The 13,322-nt window shown below is 39.5% G+C and overlaps 1 protein-coding gene and 1 long non-coding RNA gene across 6 annotated transcripts in view; one reads left to right on the top strand and one right to left on the bottom strand.

Annotated features, from left to right (window-relative positions):
* LOC112664227 (STAM binding protein) overlaps nt 1-4,926 on the top strand; it is a 26,578-nt gene extending 21,652 nt beyond the window's left edge. For all 4 annotated transcript variants that reach the window (XM_049095747.1, XM_025453603.2, XM_025453604.3 and 1 more), the window contains 3 exons: nt 2,114-2,226; nt 2,774-2,873; nt 4,256-4,926. In XM_049095747.1, the coding sequence (XP_048951704.1) occupies nt 2,114-2,226; nt 2,774-2,873; nt 4,256-4,312 (270 nt within the window). In that variant the 3' untranslated portion in view covers nt 4,313-4,926. The remainder of the gene's footprint in view (nt 1-2,113; nt 2,227-2,773; nt 2,874-4,255) is intronic.
* Nucleotides 1-13,322, bottom strand: part of LOC112664229 (uncharacterized) — a 22,527-nt gene extending 9,205 nt beyond the window's left edge. Inside the window, exons 1-2 of one of the 2 annotated variants that reach the window (XR_003139589.3) lie at nt 13,284-13,322; nt 12,904-13,106 (exon numbers count right to left, since the gene is read on the bottom strand). This is a non-coding gene — a long non-coding RNA (uncharacterized LOC112664229). The other variant, XR_007403073.1, reaches the window with a different exon arrangement.

The raw sequence follows: 13,322 nt of genomic DNA, 5'->3' as shown, positions 1-13,322 counted from the left end.
ATTCATTTGATTCAACAGAGTTGCAGTCTAGATCCACTGCCTGGGTGGAGGGGAGACAGGTGGTTTTAGGGAACTTTGGAATAATTACTATTTAGACTGCAGGTAGAATTCAGCCACAAATGAATAAAAGAATTTCTAAATTAGTGAGGGTCAAGCTAGGAATAAATTTAGGGCTGAAGTTGATAGTATTTCAGCTCCCCCCCCCCCATGATATTTCTGTACCATTACTTCCTAACTGGGGGTTAAAAACAGAAGAAAGCAGAGATTTGCTCAGATCCTAAAATTGACAAGAGGATGATGCAAAGGATCAGTTCTTCCTTCTGTACTCTGCCAGCTATAAATCAGTTTGGCTGATCAAAAAGTTTATGTGGTCATGTATTGCTCCCCCCTACCAGGTGGCCCTCCAGCCCAAGATTTACAGCAGTCTTCCAGCTGGCCTCAGCCCTGCCTTAGCTCGTATCACTGTCCCAGGCTGCTCCCTCCCGGCCAGGCGCCAAGGCAGCCCTGGCATTTGGTCTCCATGTTCATTTCTGCTCCTTTGGTCATAAAAATGCCTCCCTCTGTCTCCGGCAGGAGGGACACAACTATTTTTTCAAGAAATTCAGTTGTGAAGGAAGGAGAAAAAGCACAATAGAAGAGAAGACAGGCTTAAGACAAGGTTTTTTGATTTAGTTGAACAATGATTTATTGAGCTTCTGCTGTGTGTCTCTAGTTTGTCTTTCTAGCTATCCCAACTTTAGATCAGAGGCCTAGATTGGCTTATGTAGGCCTCATTCATCCCCAGTTAAAATTCATCCCCAGTTAAAATTCCTTCTTCTGACCACAGGCTGAAAGGTGTTGGCACAGACCATTTGTCCCTAATAGTCTGTAGGATCATATAATTTGGTAAATAGTATTTTTTCCTTGTGGTCACCAAAGTTCATACCTGCCCCCATGAGGACCTGTGTGTGTATTTGCTGTCAGCACTCTGTTACCATGTTCCTGACCTGCAGGCCTCTTCCACAGTGAGCCGGCCATAGCATTCTGTGGAGTGGTGCTTCTCAGATGAGGCTGCACATAAGAATCATTGAAATATTTACTTGTTTGTTTGCTTGTTTACTAATTAGAGGCAGGAAGAGGGGCAGAGAGTGAGAATCTGAAGCAGGCTCCATCTCACCACCCTGAGATCACGAGCTGAGCCAAAATCAAGAGTTGGAAGCTTAACTGATTGAGCCACCTAGGCACCCATGAATGAGCTTTAAAAAAGAAAAAGTTTCAGGATGGATATTTCTAAAGGTAGGGCATAGGAGCCTATGCTTTTGACAGGCTCCTCGGGAGCTTCATTTTTGTACACAGCAAGTTTGAGAATGCTGATCAGGTATATTTATTCATTTTCTGGGTGTTCTTTCAGTAAAGGTTGGTGGTCTTTTTGAGTCCAGTTGGGGCTTTCTTTTCCTATTCTTGTTATCTACACTCACACCCCTCTAAGATGAACATAAGGCATTATGTAGTTACTCATTTGTGTATAAACAATGTGCTCAATAAAACTTTGATGGTGCTGTAACAGATTACCCTCAAATTTCAATATCTTGTTCCTTTTCCCAAACAAGATAGGGTCTTTTGTGTGATTTAACTACCACTGAAATCCTGATGGCCCCTGCTTCTCACATCCTTGGATGGTACTTTAGCCATAGGATAGCATTTGACATTTTTCCTGTAGAGCTGCACATTCATGCTTGACCTTTTAACACCTCCATCAAGAAGAAGAATCCTACCCAACTGTGGTTTGTTAAGTCCTTGACTTCTACCGCATTGAAGTATCGGACAGCATCTACCGTCTATTCCAGAATGGATAACTCTCTGTTTCAGAGAGAGAGTATATGAGGGGCCAAATAAGTCTTGATAGTCAATTACAAATTATGAATTTCTTTACATACCCCTGTTAAGCTATACTTTATTTATAATGCTCAAAAGTAATAAATTTTAGGCATATGTCCTTATGACTGCCAGTGGCTTTGTACTTGAGAAGGAGGTCGTGGCCAGCTGTTTAGAACTCTTTTGCTCTGTCTTTTTCTTGGGCCAGGCTCGGCTGTCTCACTGACAGGGGTCTCAGATCCTTTTTTTCTCTTCTCAGACTCATCCCACACAGACTGCCTTCCTCTCCAGTGTTGATCTACACACTCATTGCTCCTACCAGATGATGTTGCCGGAATCAATAGCCATTGTTTGCTCCCCCAAGTTCCAGGAGTAAGTACATAGATGCCCTGAAGGGCATTACAGGGAGATAGTGGGGAAAAGTCTGCGAGGAAGAGGTCTCTATTTAAAAGACCTTGTTTTCTCTAAAATATCTAGATTGTGGGATTAAATGGCTATTTTAAAAGGTTACCTTTTCAGCACCGTATCCTGATACACCTACTATGCTTGTTTAAAAAAGGCATCAAAGCAATCTTTTGTTGCTTTTAGGAGAAAAGGACATAAAATTGAAGTGTTTGACTTGAAGCAATAGGAATTTTAAGAGACTGATGTCAGAGTAAAGAATTTCAAAATCAAACAGATTATCTCAGTTAAACTTCTTTTTCATTCTAAATCTTGTTATTTACTATGAATTCTCCCAGCAAAACTAGTGTGGTGGCAGTGATGAGTCATTCTCTAACTCTGATTCATTCACCAGAGAAGAGACCTATGTGCCAGCATACTTTTGAAGCTGTCTCAAAATGAACTCTGTGTATGCGCATGTGTTTCAGACTGGGGAAGCACCTTTGCATGATTCTGGGCCTGCTTTTTCTTATTGCAGAACTGGATTCTTTAAATTAACTGACCATGGACTAGAAGAGATTTCTTCCTGTCGCCAGAAAGGATTTCATCCACACAGCAAGGATCCACCTCTCTTCTGTGTATGTATCTAAATAGGAGAAATTGGGGCTGTGCTTCATTCAAGCAGAGAGGACAGTCTGAGCTGATGAGGTGCATTATCCTATCTGACCCACATAGAAGATCAGCCTTGTCACTCATCTTTTCAAGTCTTCCTAAAAAGGATGTATTTAGGAAGTGGTGTGGGATAGGAATGGATTTGAGTTGTAGCTCTGCCATTTAAGGACTGTCTGACTAGACTTCATCTTCCTGGGCCTCAGCCTACTCATCTGTAAAGGGAGATGATAATGATGATAACACCTACTTTATAGGGTTAATGAGAGGCTTAATTGAAGGAATACACAGAAAGTACCTGGTACAGTAGCTTGCTTATTAAATATTAGTTTTAGTTGGTTAGTTAGTTATAGCTAAGCCTATACTTTAATAAGAGATTTGGATTCAAAGGGGAAAAGCCACTTAAGATAGGTAAGATATATTTGCTTCTGAAATTTTGCTTAAATAATAGGGATTTCTTTTTCTGACCTTCTGAGGAAGTTTTTTTTGTTTTCTGTTTTTTTTTCCCTAACTTGTATTCTGTGAATAAAAAATTTCAGTTGTTGATAAGATCGGTATGTTTCAATTTGCCCCTCAAATCTAATGTGATAGGTTGCTTCACTCCATGCTAGCCATGGAGTGTTATTTCTTTTGGGTTCACTAAAAAGTGACCAGTATGGAAAAGGGACTCAGAACCCTGTCACATGAAAGGAACTGGGATGCTTAGAAGGAAAACCTCAGGGAGTATCTGAAAACCAACTTTAAGTTAGAAGTATTGTTGTATGAAAAGGTATTGAGTGCATTTCATAAGACTCCCAGAACTAAACTAAGTCCTCAAGGAAAGAGTTTATAGCTGAATATAAGAATGAACTTTCTGACAGATCTGTTCATAAATAGGTCAGTCTGCCTTGGAATGTAATAAATATCTAGGTACTAGGATGTTGAAACAGGCTGGAAAAAAAGTGACCACATTTTCAGTTTTTCAGTTATAAAGACCCCTTTTGCAAGCCAAAAGTGAGCATTCCCCATGTGACAGTGGGTGCACTGTATTAACTGGTTGACGCAGTGAGCCCCCAAAACTAATGAATTCAGCAGTTCTTTCAAATAAATGTATATTTTATGAATGACTGTAGAATATACATCCAGTTGAAAAGTCAATGAAGGTATGTGGGCCCACATTGATTGAGGCCTACAGATTAGGATTGGGGAGTCACTGAATCCCAGGCCCCTCACCATAACTGCCATGTAAGTAGTGATCTGGCTTCCAGACTGAAACCATTAGCCAGAATCAGCATGTTAAATAAGAACTTTTAAAAAGTGACTTCTTAGAATTTGCCAGGACTTTCCCTTTCTTTCTTTTTGCCTGTTGTAGAGCTGCAGCCACGTGACTGTTGTGGATAGAGCAGTGACCATCACAGACCTTCGATGAAAATTTGACTCAAACACCTCCCAAGAACTATAAAACCATATCAGTGTACTGTAGCCTCTTAATTTAAACTTTCCAGAAAACTCTGGAAGCTTTTTTAGACAGAATTGAAAGTGAGTATAACCTGGGGGAGAACTAATTCTTCTGTTTCTGGTTTAAAAAGAAATAATTGGCTGTACTTTTTAGGCAAGTGTGGAAAATGGCATGATAATGCTAAGACAACTCTTCAGTATATCTGTAATGAAAAAATTAAGTTGAAAGAATGGTATAATGAATACTTATCTATGCCCTTTGTTCTCGATTCACCAGTTGTGTTAATATTTTTTTCCCCTCTAATCTATCCTAATTTCTCCACCAATATGTTTGTTGTTGTTTACCTTTGGAATTATTAAGGGCATCTATGTAGAAATTGGGAAGCCATTTAGAAAATCTTTGGGTTTTCCTGTGGTTTATGCCAATATTAATGAAGCTTATTACAAGGGTGAGGGATAGCTCACTATGTCTGACGAGATGGTGAGGCTCGAAAACCCTGAAGAATGATTTTTGTCAGGAAGTATTGTTATTTAACAAATATTACAGGATATTTTTTCCTCTACAATAAAATGACAATTAACATATTTTATGTGTGTATACTCTAGAGTGATATGTTTGATCAAGTATTGTCTAAACAGGCTAACGAAGAAGTCTGGTTGTATGGGGAATTTGAGCTGGGCTGACACTGAAGGCGTGTCCCAATTCACTGTTAACTGCTCATCTTTTGTCTGGCTGTTGCCATCTTCCAGGGCTGTGAAGTTGTGTTCTTTTGGTGTTGTCTCAAGTGGGTCATCCTGTTCACTTCCTTCTTATGCCCTAAAAGCTTTCAGCTAATGATAATAGAGCCTTTATTTGGAGTGCCGGGTTACACTCCAAATGAGTGATTCCATTCCCTTGACACCCCACCCTGCCAATGTTAATATGTTGACTGTTTTTCTTACTCCGGCACCATCTAGGAAGGTATTTGAAGCTGCAATTGGTTCTATAGATTTCCTTCTATGAGCTGCACCTAGTGTTCTAAGGCAACCTAGAAATAATGGTATTGTTTGTGCCCGCAGGTGAGGGCAGGAGAATAAATACCTTGTGTAGAAGAGTGGGTTCTTTTTATATCACAATTCTGTGAGAAAGTCTGCAAATGTACAAAGTTTCGCTTCATTTTAAAGTTTTGTGTCCTTGAATATACTATGTTCTTTATCACTCAGGTTAGTGTCTTTGAACTTTTCCCTTGGAAGAACCAAGTCTTTATATTCTTCTCCTCTTAGGTTCTTAACTCTCAAGGTATTGGAAATTCTTCTGCAGTTCTTTTTTTTTTTTTTTTTTTAAAGATTTTATTTATTTATTCATGACAGACACAGACACACACACACACACAGAGAGAGAGAGAGGCAGGCTCCATGCAGGTAGCCTGACGTGGGACTCGATCCTGTGTCTCCAGGATCAAGCACTGGGCTGAAGGCGGCGCTAAACCGCTGGGCTAGTGGGGCTGCCCTCTTCTGCAGTTCTAGTGTAGGTGGGAATGTGGGGCCAAGCAAGTCTGGGGAGAGGAAGAGTGCCCCTCCTGTTACTGCCTTCCTTTCCCCACTGTGGCCCCAGAGGCAGCCTGGACTGTCATGCCTTGCCTCAGTAGTCCTGTAATTGCCCCAGTCTGGTCCTTTCTTTCCATGCTCAGGGCTATTGCTTGGTTTAGGGCTTTATTTCTCCTTACTTGGACTAGTGCAATAATAGGCTTTTCCCCAGCCTCTCTCTCTCTCTTTCTCTCTTTTTAGTATTTCTTGACTCTAGTCTGTTCTGCCTAGTACAGTCAGGAGAAGGTTCCTAAATTATAGCCATCCTCATGTTTCCTATTTTGCTTCAAAACCTGCAATAGCTTTGCATTGCCTAAAACCTAAATTTAGCCTTTATTCAGAACTTTCTGCATATGATCATATAATGCTCCTGCCCCTGGCTCCACATTCAAATGCCTGGGGTGCTTTTAAGAAAATACTAATACTTGTGCTCTACCCCATACCAATGAATTCTGAATCTCTGGAGTGGGGTCCCTCAGAGTGTTTTGGTTTTGTTTTCGTCCTTGTCTCTAAAGCTGCTAGGGTGCAGCCAGGGTTGAAAAGCTTGCCTAAGAATTGTGAGCTCTCTTATCCATCTCTGCACTTCAGAGACTTTCTGCAAATGTTTGTCAAACTGGAGTGAACTGAATATGTCATGTGTCACAACCACATTGGTCATTTACTCTTTACCAAATGGCCACATCTTTTCTGCCTCTGCACCTGTGTGCCAGAAATCTCAGAGGCTGCTGGGGGGCAGGAAACCAGTGTGTAAATGCCCTCTTTCCACCTCTGTAGTCACTCTGCATGGGGTGGTTTCAGTGTCTTTTTCCCCACCAAGCTCTGGGGGAAAGCTGTGGTAGCAAGCCAGACCACAAGGAAGCAGGGAGATGGGTGGGGCAGGCCCATGAAAGAGAAAAGGAGCCAGAGTTGTAGAAAAAGGAGGGAAGCATTCCATATTGTGAATAAAAGGGAATCAGAACATGAAACATGGGGAAACAGCTTCTATTGAAACAATAGCAGCTGCTCAGTAAAGAGACTGATTCGTGGGCTCCTGAAAGCCTTTATGCTCCCAAGGCAGAGAAGCACCATGCTTACTGGTCTGGGCTGAGTAGGGAGGGAGAGGCAGTGTCTGGTTGCCAGTTGACTTTAGAGGCACAGACCTTCCAAAGTGCCATGGTCTAGGTACAGAGAGACTTTGGGGAATTTGCTCTTCTGGGAGTCAGGGCAGGGCTGAGCTTCTTCAGATTATCACTTTCACATACTCTAGTTAAATGCCACCAAAGAGGAAGAAGAAACCACTTAAGCCTTTATTTTGCTTTGTCAGGTAACAGACACCTTAAGAGGCAGCCTGGGGAGAAGTATTCCCTAGTGGGGCTAGTGGGGCAGATATTTATTGCTTGAGATGCAAGAGTTTGAACTTTCATTTTGACACCCCCAATTTTAAAATCATGGTGTCTATGCCCTTTAACTATTGATTACTTCTTCTGGGTTTCAGTTGCTCCAGTAAAAGGAAAAGTTTATCATGTGACGATTGGGAGGAATGGAGACCTCTGAGAGCAAAGCTTTAATGACATGAAAGCCCAGTAAATCCTGCAATGTTGTTCTGTTTCAAATAGATTTTGAGAACAGTTCAGGAACAGATCAGTTGTTCCCTAGAAAACAGTTCATCAGTTGATATTGTGCCTCCTGGCTCTCCCTGCCCCCATATCTCAGTGTTTTAACCCTACCTGGATTTGGAGACAAGTTTGTCCAAGGATCTTTCAAGCATGTGACCAGGAGTGGAACTTCTGAGTCAGGACTCATTTCTTTTTGTGAGGAGCTTTGCCTGGGGCACTGAGAAGGCCTGTTTGGATCAAGACCATTGGAACATTATCCTCTGGAGAGGAAGTGCCAGATTGAATATTTAAGACTTTGCCTTTAGGCCCAGCTGTTTATTCACCCACAAGTCACTTAACTTCCCAAACTTCTTTTAAAAATCTATAAGATGGGGGATCCCTGGATGGCTCAGCAGTTTAGTGCCTGCTTTCGGCCCAGGACGTGATCCTGGAGTCCCGAGATCAAGTCCCACATCGGGCTCCCTGCATGGAGCCTGCTTCTCCCTCTGCCTGTGTCTCTGCCTCTCTCTATCTCTGTGTGTGTGTCTCATGAATAAATAAATAAGGTCTTTCAAAAAAAATCTTGAACCCTCTTCACAAAGGTTCCACTCCTTTACTCAGAGTTGGGGTTTTTGTTCGCCTTAGCCTACTTAGGGTCCGAAGTGGGACCATATGCTTATAGGATGTGTCTAGTATCACTCACTGTGCCTATTAGATCCGGAATCCAGCCCAGTTTTACTGCACAATCATGGGCTCTCATGTCCTTTGGTGACCAACCCTGCATCCCCTAGGGCTTAGTTCAGGTTCCACTTGCTATTGTGCCTTCTCTCACTGGTACATTCACTCTGGGGGCTTCCTTCTTAGAACTCCAGTGGCACTTTTAGGCTGTTTCCCACAATTTATTTTTTTTAAAGATTTATGTATTTATTTATTTATGATAGACATAGAGAGAGAGAGAGAGGCAGAGACACAGGAGGAGGGAGAAGCAAGCTCCATGCCAGGAGCCCGACATGGGACTCGATCCAGGGACTCCAGGATCGTGCCCTGGGCCAAAGGCAGGCGTTAAACCGCTGAGCCACCCAGGGATCCCCCTTGTTTCCCACAATTTAATGAGTTGTTCTTTGCCATCTTGCAGTGTTTTCTCATTGTCTTCTTATGTGGGTCGGGTCTGAACTGTCATATAAATTCTGTAAGGGTAGGAATCATGCTTGTTTTCCAGGTGAGTGCCTTCCTTACTTTCTTTTGCTTAGCCCTTCTTAAAATAGAATCCTTGGTGTTGAATTGTATGTAAGGAAGCCAGCTGGACCCATGCCCTGATTGAGAAGCTCTGTCTCCACTTTGTGGGAAGCCATCTTAACACCTTGCCTCAGACACTGCTTTTTGGGCCTGTGCTACCACCACAGTGTCACCTTGTGCCAACGGTCTGAATGTGAGCAAGTGCTCTCAGCAGAGGGAGCCAGCAGTTGAGCTCTCTTCCAACTGCCAGGACAGATGGTTATCCTGCCCAACAGGCTCATTCAGTGGGTAGTCAAGAGAAGATGTGATGGAGGCTGAGAAGGGGAGGTCAGAGAGGCAGGAGGAGACCAGGAGATAGTGACACCACTATCTTATCACAGAAGCCAAGGAAGGCAACAGTTGAAAACAAAGAGAGATGAGTGATGCCAAATGGCTCAGGAGAGGTTTTCTGGGCTAACGACCAAGATGAGTTCATGGGATGTGGCAGCTGAGTGATCTTCCCTGACAACCCCATCTAAACCACCTCCACCCCATCACTCTACCACACCTCCTTTTTACTCTCTGAATAGCACTGTCATTAGCTAAAATCATCCTGTTTATTTCTAGTTTCTGTATCCAAAGTATACAGTCCTTGAAAACAGCAACTTGTTCTTGTTCACCCTTGTATTCTCAGCTCCTAGAATAGTGCCTGACGCTCAAAAAGATAGAAATAAATGCACAGGCTTGACCAAAGTCACCTAGCTAACAGGTGGGAAATCCTTAAGGTTCTATGGAACAGAACAGTAAATATGCACATGTTTTGAATAATGATTTTAAAGATTGTATAATTTAAAAATTAACAAGTTAATCATAGAAGATTACCTCTTAGAAGGTAAAAGAAGGAAAGCATACGAAAAGATAAAAACTGCATATTTACTTATTTAGAGATGAACGGTAATGCAGTATCAAAGACCAAACATCTGAAATTTCTACAAGCTGTACTAGGAAGGAAATTTAGAACTTTAAATGCTTTAACTATTTAATAAGAAAGAATAAAAAATGAATTAAACATTTGACTCAAATTAGAAAAAAAGAACAAAATATATAGTAGGAAAGCCAGGAAGAAAAAAAAAACACATATTCAAGCAGAAATCAGGGGCGCCTGGGTGGCTCAGTCAGTTAAGCATTTACCTTCAGCTCTGGTCATGATCCCAGGGTCCTGGGATCAAAGCCCCGCATCAGACTCCTGGCTCAGCAGGGGGACTGCTCTTCCCTCAGCCTCTCCTCCTGCTCGTACTTTCTCTTTCTCAAATAAATCTTTTTTAAAAATAAAAATAAAACAAAAATTACTGAATTTTAAAATAGAGTTGGTAAATTCATAGTCATTTTTTAAAAAAGGAATAAAGTAGTCAAAGAGAAAAAAGAAAAACATCCAAAATTGGAAATGAACAAGGGGATACAACAAATGTATGTTATAAGAAAGTACTGTGTGGAACTAGGCTAATGAATTTGCTCCTCAGTAAAATAGGTGATTTTCTGGTAAAAAGAAAAAAAAATTATATGTGAATAAAACCAAAATTATCAAAAAAAAAAAAAAACCAAAATTATCTCTTTTTTTTAAAGATTTTATTTTTATTTATTAATGAGAGACACAGAGAGAGAGAGAGGCAGAGACACAGGCAGAGGGAGAAGCAGGCTCCATGCGGGGAGCCTGACATGGGACTCAATCCGGGGACCCCAGGATCACGCCCTGGGCCGAAAGGCTTACCTATGAGCTTGTTTTGTTTGTTAAGATTCTACATATAAGTGAGATCATATGGTATTTGTCTCTCTCTGTCAGACTTATTCCACTTAGCATAATGGCCTCAAGTTCCATCCATGTTGTTTTGGCAAGATTTCATTATTTTTAAAAGCTGAAAAATATTCTGTCATGTGCATGTACACTCGTGTATGTATCTCACAACATATATGTGATTATATATATATATATGTATATATAAACATATATATTACAACTTTAAAATTCTATCTTATGGCTGAATAATATTCTATTGCATATGTATATCACAATATATGTGAGATATATATAAATATATATATAAACAATTTTTTTAATCTGTTCATCCATCAGTGGACATTTAGGTTGTTCCCATATGTTGGCTATTGGAAATAATGCTGCAGTGAACATGGTGGGCACATATATCTTTTTGAGCTAGTGTTTTCATTTTCTTCAGATAAACACTCAGAAGTGGCTGCACCAATTTACATTCCTACCAACAGGGCACAAAGGTTCCCTTTTCTCCATATCCCTGGAATAAATCCTACTTGATCATGATGGGTGATCCTTTTAATGTATTGTTGAATTCACTTTGCTAATATTTTGTTTAGGATTTTTGCATCTTTGTTTATCAGGAAATTAGACTTTAATTTTCTTTTCTTGTGGTGTCCTTGTCTGATTTTGATATCAGATAATGCTGGCCTTTGTTAAATGGGTTTGGAAATGTTCCCTCCTGTTTTTTTGGAAGAATTTAATAAGAATTAGTATTAATTCTTTGAATATTTGGTAGAACTTACCAGTGAAGCTGTTTTGTCCTGGAATTTTGCTTGTGGGTGGTGTTTAAATTACTGATTCAATCTCCTTACTAGTAATTAGTCTCTTGAGATTTTGTATTCATGATTCAGTCTTGGAAGATTGTATGTTTCTGGGAATTTATTTCTTTTATGTTGTCCAATTTGTTGATATGTAATTGTATAGATTGTATGGTCTTTTGTGATCATTTGTATTTCTGTGGTATCAGTTGTAACATCCCTTTCATTTCTGATTTTATTTATTGGGGCCTTTTCTCTTTTTTTTCTTAGTGAATCTAGATAAAGGTTTATCAATTTTGTTTACCTTTTCAAAAACCAGCTCTTGGTTTCATTGATTTTTTTTTTCTATTTTTACTCTCTAATTTATTTCTGCTCTTATCTTTATTTTCTTTTTTCTTGTAATTTTGGACTTCATTTGTTCTTTTTCTTTCTAGTTCCTTGAGGTGTAAAGTTAGGTTGTTTGAGATTTTTCTTCTTTCTTAAAATAGGCATTTTATCACTGTGAACTTCCCTTTAATAACTGCTTTTGCTACATCCTGTAAGTGTATCCCATCCCAGCGTATGTTGTATTTCCATTTGTCTCAAGGTGTATTTTGCTTTTAATTTCTTCGTTGACCCATTGGTTGTTCAGTAGCATGTTGTTTAATCTCCACATATTTGTGAATTTTCTAGTCGTCTTGTGATTGATCTCGAGTTTCATACCATTGTGATTGGAAAAGATGCTTAATATGATTTCAGTCTTTTTAAAAATTTGTGAAGACTTGTTTTATGGCCTAATATATGTCTATCCTAGAGAGTATTCCATATATACTTGAGAAGAATGTGTATCTGTTGCTTTGGGATGGACAGTTCTGTATATATCTGTTAAGTTCATCTGGTCTAAGTTTTGTTTAAAGCTGATATTTCCATATTGATTTTCTGTCTGGATGATCTATTAATTTATGTGAGTTATATATTAAAGTCATCAACTATTGTATTGCTATCATTCTCCTTGTAGGTCTGTTAATATTTGCTTTATATATTTAGATGCTCCCATGTTGCAGGCATAAATATTTACGTATGTTATAACTTCTTATTGGATTGATCTCTTTATCATTATGTAATGTCCTGCTTTATCTCTTATTGCAGTCTTTATTTTAAAGTCGTTTTATCTGATATAAGTATAGCTGCCCTGGCTTTCCTTTGGTTTCCATTTGCATGGAACATCTCTTTTTATCCCTTCCTTTTCAATCTGTGTATGTCCTTACATCTGAAGTGAGTCTATGGTAGGCAGCATATAGAGGCAACCGCTCTAGGTTTTTTGATTGGAGAATTTTGTCCGTTTACATTTAAAGTAATTATTGTGGCAAAAAAAATCCATAACATAAAGTTTGCCATCTCAACCATTTTTAAGTGTACAGCTGAGTAGTGTTAAGTACTCATATTCTTGTGAAACAGATCTCCAGAACTTTTTTATCTTTAAAACTAAAACTCTGTACCCATTGAACCACATCTCTTTCCCCCACCCCCAGGTGACCACCCCTCTATTTTCTGTCTTAATGAGTTTGTCTCTTTGGATACCTCATATAAATGGAATCATACAATATTTGTCTTTTTATGACTGGTTTGTTTTACTTACCATAATGTCATGAAGGATCATCCATGTTGTAGCATCTGTCAGAATTTCCTTCCTTTTTGAGGCTGTATAATATTCCATTATATGTATATATCACATCTTGTTTATCTACTCATCCATTGATAACACTTGGGTTGCCTCCACTTCTTGGCTTGTGAATAGTGCTGCTGTGGACTTTGGTGTTTAAATATCTCTTGCTATTTTAACTGTTGTTGAGCATAGAAAGTTAAGAAAATCAACATAACTCAGTTTTATGAATACAACCTAATAAATCATATACATACACACATACACACACTTCACCTAAGCTTGGTAATACAGATGCCTAAGTCCTAAATAAAGCACTAACAAATTTATCAATATAGTAAAGGAACATTAACTACCAGCATTTGTTGTCCATCCTATGATACCTTAGAACTTAG

The sequence above is a fragment of the Canis lupus genome, chromosome 17 (genome assembly GCF_003254725.2).
Source record: "Canis lupus dingo isolate Sandy chromosome 17, ASM325472v2, whole genome shotgun sequence".
Lineage (NCBI taxonomy): Eukaryota > Metazoa > Chordata > Mammalia > Carnivora > Canidae > Canis > Canis lupus.
Note: the sequence above shows the minus strand (reverse complement) of the source record. Positions and strands in the feature narration are given on the sequence as shown.